The following is a 9,040-nucleotide window of genomic DNA, read 5'->3' as shown; positions in this document are numbered from 1 at the left end:
CCCCCCCCCCAGCCCCCAGAACAACATAGATTATTGCCTTGCTGTTAGTTTGCACCATAGTTGAGAAATCCCTATGACTGGAGCTACGGCAACACATATTGCTTCCAAGGCACATAGAAATCAATCTGGAACTAATCTAGACCCTTTTCTCCACTGTTGACTAGCTTTCGTAGTTCTACGAGATGCTATGCAAGGGAGAGGAACTCATTAATTGAATTGCTCAAAAGTAGATAACTGCATGCCATAACACCAACCTGCCAGATAAGCTGTGACTGCTGGTGAAAGAGTGGCATCACTGTTAACATCAACTTTAAAAAAAAAAAAAAACTGGATTGAAAGCAGCCCCATAGGAGGGAATTCATGTCTGGTATGGTAACATGGTCAAAAGCCCATGGCTGAAGAGGTCATAGTCCTCAGGGACAACTGCCTACTGCTCTTTTACTAACTGCTTAGCCATGGGGTGGAGCTGCTTCCAACCTGTATCAGAGAAACTTCTTTGTGCTGGGGGCAGCAATCAGTGCAGAGTCATTACTGGTCAAAGTGCTCAGAATAAATAAGTGTTGAGTGTTAGGGCCTAAATGACACAACTATATTATTAGTCACAGCCTAAGGCTCAAAGACACTATGAGAGAGGGAGTGGTAAAAACATTAAAGTCCAGGGAATGAGGAAGGATGCTGAGAAATAATATCTTCTAGACATTACTTTTCCCTTTCACTCATAAACTCCTGACAGCTATTGTTATCTGTGAAGCATCTGCACAAAATCAGGGCACTCCACAATCTAGCATGAATAAGCGAAGGTCTTATGAGGCTCTACTACTGTCTGAGAGGCTACTGAAATTAGGTGGTTTCTGTGGTGAGGAGGGTTACTTTTCTTTGGGATGTTACCTTTGGTAGAATAGCTATGCTATGTGAATGACTCTATATCCATGCGCATGCTGGAAGGATTTGCTGTACTCAATGCATTAAAAAGGGGGAAGGGGAAGAAGACATTGAAGGTATAAGGTGGACATGTAGAATGAGTTACATGAAAAGTGGAAGGTGGAGTTGTAAGTATGAGCAATATAAAGAAATAAAACTTTATATACAATAAGTATGGCCTTCAAGTTATGTAATAATTATGCAAATATACTTGAGTGTTTGCATGAAATTCCTGTTTTTCACTAACATAATAAATTTAGTCTAAACTTTCCTAATTATGTAGATAACAAATAACCATATAATTTCCTACATCAGTTTTAATAAATATCATGCAGTATTTTAAAAATATTGTATTTTCCTTGTATGTCTCCCTTTCCAACTAGATAAAATATATTCATTCACACTAACTGTTTTTATCCATTTTAAAGAGAAGTTTCCATCTATTGATGTTAAATTGGAAGTTTTGCCAAAAATTCAGTCTCTTGAATTTTTCTTGCTGTATATTTCATAACATTTATGATTGCTGGCTGTTGAAAGTAGAACTAATGGCCAACTGACACAATCCACTTAGCAATCTTGTGTCTTTACTCACTCCGCTCCACACTCCCTGCTACTATAGATGCAGATATGAGTCACTATATAAAATGATGCTGATGCCTGTCCTGGATGATTTTTTTTGTCAGTTTGACATAAGTTAAAGTTATCTGGGAAGAGAAACCTCAATTGGAAAAAAATCCCTCCATTAGATTGCCTGCAGATCTGTGGGATACTGCCATGATCGATGACTGATGTGGGAAGGTCTAACTGACTATGGTGGTGCCATTCCTGGGCAGGTGATCATGTGCTGCATAAGAACGTAAACTGAGCAAGTCAGTAAGCAGAAGGAGCTCCTTCATTATTTCTCCAAGTTGATTTTGCGCATGATGTTTTATCAGAGCAAAGGAAACCTTAAGACAATACCCTGTCCAGGAGAATCCATCTCAGATTTTCCTTCAGCTGTTGATGGCCTCAAAGATACTGAATTGATTCTTTGAACTTTAGAAACCAACAAAGCTTTGAAAGTTACACCAATGGATGATGATAAAATATAGTGTTGAGAAAACATAGTGGTAGGGAATTTGCTGTGATATTTTAAAAATGAACAGTGGGAAGTCTCTACCCACAGTCAGGAGGAGCTCATTTTCTGTGTAATTACATCTGGTAGAATATTAAAATAAAGAAGAAGAAAAAAGAAAGAAAAGCCTTGATTTCAAACACCAAATACATCTACTGTATAAACCCAGAGGCAGTTAATATCTTTAATGAGGACAAAAGCACACAGGAAAACAATTATGTTTCTTTTAAATCATAGTTTACAGCAAACTAATTGAATTTAAAAATAATTAAACAAGGAAATATCAATTATATATCTATTGTCTCTTTTGTGCAATTATAATGTGTTATTGCTGATGCTTCATAGTTGTTTCGAAGCTTTTTAAATCCTATCACTAGTTTTTCAGAAAAGAAACCGGAAGTGCTAGATGTTTCTCACTCTCAGCTGGTATTTTATACTTAGGTGGGTAGAATTCCATCTTTGTGATGAGGAGGATATCTGATTTCAGAGACATCCTTATTTACTAAAAGCATTTGAACAGACATAAAACTATTTCCTGAAAAGTAGTGATTTAGTTATTTGGAAGTATTTTAAAACAACCAAATCTAAACCAGTTGTGCTACCACAAGAACGAAGAGATTTGCAAGGGCTCAAAAACATGCCAGTTTCTAAGGCAAATTAATTTATATCAACCCAGCTTGTCAGGGAATAGTAAACAAAGATTTATAAAATGAGGAACAACATGGCATTCTTTAAACTCAAAGGGCATTCTACTTCCTCCCTGTTTATCCTTTTCCTACATGAGTTACCAGGAAGTGGAAAATACAACTGAAGAATGTTACTCCTTCAACTTGCAAATAAAAGGAAACTCCATGAAATCAAAAGGGAGGAGTATGTTGCATGCCGTTCTCTGCAGAGCACTTGCTGCACTGTTAATGTTGTCTATTTGGTAAAGCTGTAGGTATCTGCAGGGCAGATAGAAATGATTTAAAACTTAAAAGTACTTGATGAAGATTATCTAATTACTTTTGTTTCATCTTTTAGAAACAATCCATTCACTACTCTATTTTTCCCAGATCATATGTACCACCATTAACAAAAGGTAAAATGGCTGGTCCCTCCTAGCAAACCAAAACCAAATTTGTGTTCTATGAAACTGGTTACTGATTCTAATTTTTCAATTATTACACCACAAGAGAACATTTGTCCTATGAACTACTTAATTAGTACCAAAATGTCTTTTTTTCAAAGTAGCCAAGAATATCGTGATAAATGTGTATAGATATCCAATTGTTCATTCAAATAGCAAGCAGAACTCAAAAGAGAAGTGTTGTGGATATAAACATGTTTTTGTTTTAATTCCAGGTGTGGGATGTGGGACTGATTCAGATAATCCACAGCAGCAAACTATTTGCCTCTCAGGGTCTCTGAGAGGAGCTCTTTCCCAGTTACAGATTGTTTAAATCTGAGGAGTCTGTAGACAAAATAAATGCCCAAGCACAGAGAGTGTGGAGGATCTCTGAAAAAGAACAAGGCTGCTACTGCTTCCCCCCTGGGCTCCTGTTGTTGAAACAGTGAGACCAGAAGTTGGAGATCTCCTGAAACAAGGATTAGACTGGCTCCAAAAAAACCTAAGGACCCTAAACAGCAGGAAGTAGCTAAGAAAACTGTGCTCCTCTACCACTAACCCCTTCTCCCTCCTACGTGGAGTTGGAATGTTGGAAGGGATTGGGGTTGAGTAGGGAGAAAGAGATAAAAGAAGCGTAAATAAAAGGGTTTTTATGTTTGTTTGTTTGTTTGGTTGGTTGGTTTTAAGTACACCAACAGAGATATGGAAAGTAAAACAAGTTTGCTTACACAGAATCTCTCATTCATTTCTAACATCATATCTTGACTGACAGTATTCTTTATTATTAGGCTGTTAAGTCCAGCAGATCTATGTTTCCAATATATTTCACAGGAATAAACTTCCAATCAATTGTTAAGCATGAATTATCAATCAGCTGGCTTGTGGACTTCTTATAAAGTAGGTAGGAATTATGAGAACATAAGCATAAACTCTTCTAACATTGGCAGTCAAGTCCAAGGCCTGTGGATTGGGCTGGAATGCTCAAAGAATTACAGTTACAAACCCTGAAAGCTAGGGGCCTCTGCTACCAGACTTTTGAAGCCAGAAACTTATGATACTTTATTGCACTTGAGGAAAGCCTCAGACAGCAGTGGATGCTACCTGCTAATAAGACAGTTCTCAATCACCTCTTAGGTGCTGGGTATCTCAGCCACTACAGCAAGTGCTATAGCTCCCAAAAAAGTATCAAGATTCCCCAGTCTGTAGGTGTTGTTATAGCTCTAAACCTAAATTGCTTGAAACATTTAATACTTAAGGCTTGGCAACTTCCTGGAAATCTTATAACAACCAGGGTGCACACTTTTTTACCTTTGGCTCCTCAGAGCCTTCCATATCCCACTGTCTTCCCTTTCTTCTTTCTTCTTTTTCTTCTTCTCCTCTCCTCCTCCTCCTTCTCCTCTTCTTCTTCCTCCCATTATTTCTGCTGCCACTGCTCTCTGAGATGACTCCATTGCCCTGCTGGAAATGGCTGCTGTCTGAAAAGCTATTTGCTTGGCTACTGCTTTAGTAATCCTTTCCTCCTGTTGCCAGCTCAGCCCACCCTACAAACAATAAAATCCAAAATAGACAAGCAAAGAAACAAAACAAAATGGCAAAAACCACTTCTAGAGAGAAGCCTTTTATTTAGCTTATTGTTGCAACACCATAGTGAACATAAGAAGTCATCTCTCCACATGACAGGAAAAGTGAAGTAAATTGGTTATTATGTAAAGGAAATACTGTGTGTGACCACCAAACACAGGCCTACCACTGTGTTCAGGACAAGCCCTTCTTGGGTCTGGGTGAGAATGGCTTTTGGGTGTTTTACCAATTTTTGTGCTTGGAGTACTGGATCTGAAGGGCTGTGCTGTCTGGAACGTGCTTACAGCTCCAGTTGCAGGAGTCCTCTCCTTGAAGCTGACCCACAATCCTCCCAGAGATTAAAGGGTTCACCATGAGGTAGTCTGGCTGGACTTTTGGTTGATGGTTCTAGATTCAAGGCAGCTAGGATACAGGGAAAAATTCTAATACCTGACAGTTAGGGACTGAAATCATCCCAGCTTCAATATCTTACTCAAAAGAAAGATAATTATTTAAGGGGTTGCTTACAATAAAAGCTTATCAAGAGTCATATAAGTATTCAACAATGTTTTCCTACTATTTATTTCCTACCTAAGTGCCCAAAGGGGAGATGGGTCCCCTCTAGTCTGTCCTGTATAGGACCCAATTTTCTCATTTTACAGAAAAGTATCAAGAACATCTATCAACTTCCCAATAGTCCCATAATGTAGCCATTATGTTTCACGCATGGGAACTTCTTGGATATTTTGATGTATCAAGGCAGCCATGGTGTAGGAGTTGGTTATTCACGTTATTTACACCATAAAAGCATTAAAGATTTTAATCCCCAGCCTAGTCACTCTAACCAGACTGCTAACTACTGATTGTCACTTCACCACATGAGTCTCAACACAACTTCTCATGATGAGCTCGGAGTAAAGAAGAAAATGAAACCACTAACCAAGACTCCTCAGGCAAGGTAGATTTTCTGTAGTGAGCAGATACTGGCCCAAAAAGGCTCTCAAAGGTAATTCCAGCTTACTACAAGTTTCAGAGAAGTATGTTTTCACCTGAATAAGTGCTTTCTTCCCCCATCACCTCAATCACAGGTTTTCTAGGCTTCTCTCCAACACCACAAAAGGGTCATATCCATGGCACAGGTTTCTTCAAGATGGGGATAGACTGAGTCTTTGTCACCACAACCACCATAAGCAGATATCTCTCGATATTTGCTGCAATATTCAGGTAACCATGGCATCTGCGTTAGGCTCCATTAGCTATTGGCTCTTGGAGAGAATTCCCTCTTTGCAGTGCAACATTCCGAAGAAGGAAGCGTTGCCAGCATCCTCGAGATGGCTTCACCATGCACGCGCACTATGCCCAGTGGCCTGCGCAGACGCAGTGCTCAGCTTCCGGTTGCCAAGGAGGGGCACAGAGCACACGCCATGTCTTGCTTCAGCCGCCGTAAGTACAAGACCGGGGACCTGGTGTTTGCCAAGTTAAAGGGCTATGCCCACTGGCCAGCGAGGATCGAGCACGTCACTGAACACAACCGCTATCAGGTGTTTTTCTTCGGGACCCACGAGACGGCCTTGCTGGGCCCCAAGCACCTGTTCCCCTATGAGGAGTCCAAGGAGAGGTTCGGCAAGCCCAACAAGAGGCGCGGCTTCAGCGAGGGGCTGTGGGAGATCGAGCACAACCCGATGGTCGAGGCTTCCCCTTACCTGTGCTCAGATGAGGAGCAGCACTGTGCCCAGGAGACTGGGCCGGAGGAGCTGGAGCTGGAGCCAGGGCTGGAGCTGGAGGCTGAGCTGGGGCAGGAGCTAGAGCCTGAGCTGGGGCAGGAGCTGGAGCCAGAGCCGGGCCCGGAGCTGGAGCCGGAGCCCCAGCCTGAGCTGGAGGCAGAGCCTGGGCCTGAGACCGAGTGTGAGAAGGAGCCTGAGCCGCAACCTGCCTGCTGCCTGCTTGATGCCGCGGAGGAGGAGCCAGGCCTTGCTGAGACCGAACCAAGAGATGAGCAGGCCGAGCAGGTGCCAGAGCTGCAGCCCGAGGCCGAGGTGGAGGCCGAGAAGCCAGCGGGTCTGAAGAGGAGCGCGGAGGAACAGCCGCAGGATGCCCCCAAACGGCCCAGGGAGGCGGCGCCTGACCCGCTAGAGATGGAGCCAGCTGAAGAGCGCGAGGCTGAGGCCTGTCCCATCATAGAGGAGCCTGGCCAAGCTCTGGAGCAGCAGCCTTCACTGGAAGAAGAAGCCACAGAGGAGGCGGTCCAGGCCCTGATTATTGGAGAGATCGAAGGCCTGTAGTCACGGTGTCTGTAGCAGAGCCCTCTTCCCTGTTCCTGGTGCCACCTGGCTGTGGCTAAGGAAACCCACTAGGGCCCAGTCCTCTCCTCTCCTTTATTCACTCACCTTCTCCAAGCCGAATTCCTAGGATGGGGCAGGCCACTTGTCATCAACTTTGAGACTTCAGTAGTGGGTCCCATCCCTCCCTGACCTCTTAGGGGCATTCTGGACCCTCAGCCTAGGAACCAGGAATGAAGGAGGTGGAAGATGAAGAGCAGGGGCCACTTTCAAGGCAATGGGAGGGCCATTCTAAAGAATGGCAGTGTTGGTCTCCCCCATCCCCATCCTGAGTTCCCTATTCCTCCTCCCATAGGTCCTTTCCCAGTTTTATAGGTTTGGCGAAACATGAAGCAACATGGAAGAGGGTGTGTCCAGTAAAATTTTCTGTTGTCCCAGGCACTTTGGAGGTTGCCATTCTTTTTTTGCTTTGTTTTCCATTAAAACATTTGGGCTCCCAAGTTATAAGATCTGAAGACTGCCTTTCCTCTTGAGTAGGGTATTGAGACTATATCCCCTCTACATCTCTTCAGCCGCCGATGGATGACCCGGGGAGACCTTTTTGCCCCTTTGAATCTACCCTGGAGCCCCAAGGCTTTCAAGTCATATATATCACTTGGACATAAAAATACCTTAGGGAATATCTTTACTTTAAGAGGAATTTTATTTTATTTGGAGCAACCGTTGGTTGTGCCTGCTCCTAGTTTTTGTGTGACCAATCTCATATTCCATTTTGTTTGAGATTTGGTCACCTTGTTAAGGCTTTGCCTTCCTAAAGGTGTTATTTCCATCTTCATGTCATCACCTGGGACCTTCATTGTTGTCACCTGCTACAAAATATGCTAAAAAGTTGAGTGTCCCTTCCCAGTCTCTACCTTTGTACCTGGACCCTTCTGGCCCTGCCTTTTTCCCTTGGGCTCTGATGAGGTTTAGATCTTTTGGAGGTTTAGATCTGAGAACCGTAGACTATTTCAATTCTAAGAAATAAAACCGTTGATTACTTTAAAACAAATCTTCTCAGGCCTGTTCCTTTGATGTCCAAAGAATTGAGTTTTAAATTCGATGTTCCTTTTGTAGTGCTAAAAGCAAAGACCTACTGAAAAGGATGTTCTTCTTGGAGAAGGCTTTGTTTCTTGATGTCACCATCTTTCTCTCTTAAGATAGTCACTAGCACTCATTGAAATGAGTGGACAAAGATGAAAACGTTTGGATGATGACAAACTGGTACATTTCTAATCTAAATGCTGTGTAAGGTTTTTTTTTTTATTATTATTTAGAAAGCATGAGGAAAGAATTAGTTGATTCTTTTACTTAAATTTCCCCTATTTTTCCCGTTAACACTATTTAACACCATTGTCATTAAAGCGTAGGCCTAGCTGTAAAAATACATAGTATATGCAGTGTTTTGGACCTTTTTTGGTGGTTTTGTGCAAATATATGGGGAAACTTAAATATTCTTAATCTTAATCAAGTGTAGGGGGTCCAAGGTTCTGCATAAAGGATTGAAAGATCAATAATTACGAAGGCCATCACAAAGAGCAATCCTTAACCCATCTCTAGCAATTTATCCTGTATTCCGTACAAGTAAAAATTACTTCTGTTACATTTCCCAATGTAAGTGAGCTCATTAATTTTCAGTTACTACTTTTGCATTACTCTTGGACTTTACTCCTTACTAAATTGTACTCTGAAGTATGGCCTTATTTAACTTTTATAATAATAATCTAAGGTAGCTGTTATTCAGTGTTTTGTCTTAATTTTGGTTCAAATGTTTCCTGTTTTCAATTGAGCTCTCAGGCTCAAACACAAAATTCTAAAACTTAGGTATTTTCTTCTGAGTTGTGTTTCCAAAACACTATGAATTCAAAAGTTAATAAGGTTCCTATTCTAGTAATAAGTAATCAAGATAGTAGCTAATTTCTAAAGGGAGCCTCAACTTTTTATACATAATGTCTTTATAATGTAGCCATCCAATTAGACAGCTACTATTATCTCTGTTTAAAACCTAAGGGAATTGAG

The 9,040-nt window shown here is 41.6% G+C and overlaps 1 protein-coding gene across 1 annotated transcript; it reads left to right on the top strand.

Annotated features, from left to right (window-relative positions):
- The first annotated feature begins 6,127 nt into the window (after positions 1–6,127).
- On the top strand, positions 6,128–6,985 carry Hdgfl1 (HDGF like 1). The gene has a single exon (XM_055614528.1). It carries the CDS (start codon positions 6,128–6,130, stop codon positions 6,983–6,985), a length of 858 nt encoding a protein of 285 aa, XP_055470503.1.
- Positions 6,986–9,040: the final 2,055 nt, after the last annotated feature.

This window comes from Psammomys obesus, unplaced genomic scaffold (assembly GCF_907164565.1).
Source record: "Psammomys obesus unplaced genomic scaffold, mPsaObe1.curated_primary_1811, whole genome shotgun sequence".
In the NCBI taxonomy this organism is placed as follows: Eukaryota; Metazoa; Chordata; class Mammalia; order Rodentia; family Muridae; genus Psammomys; species Psammomys obesus.
This window is presented reverse-complemented; position numbering and strand designations above follow the sequence as displayed.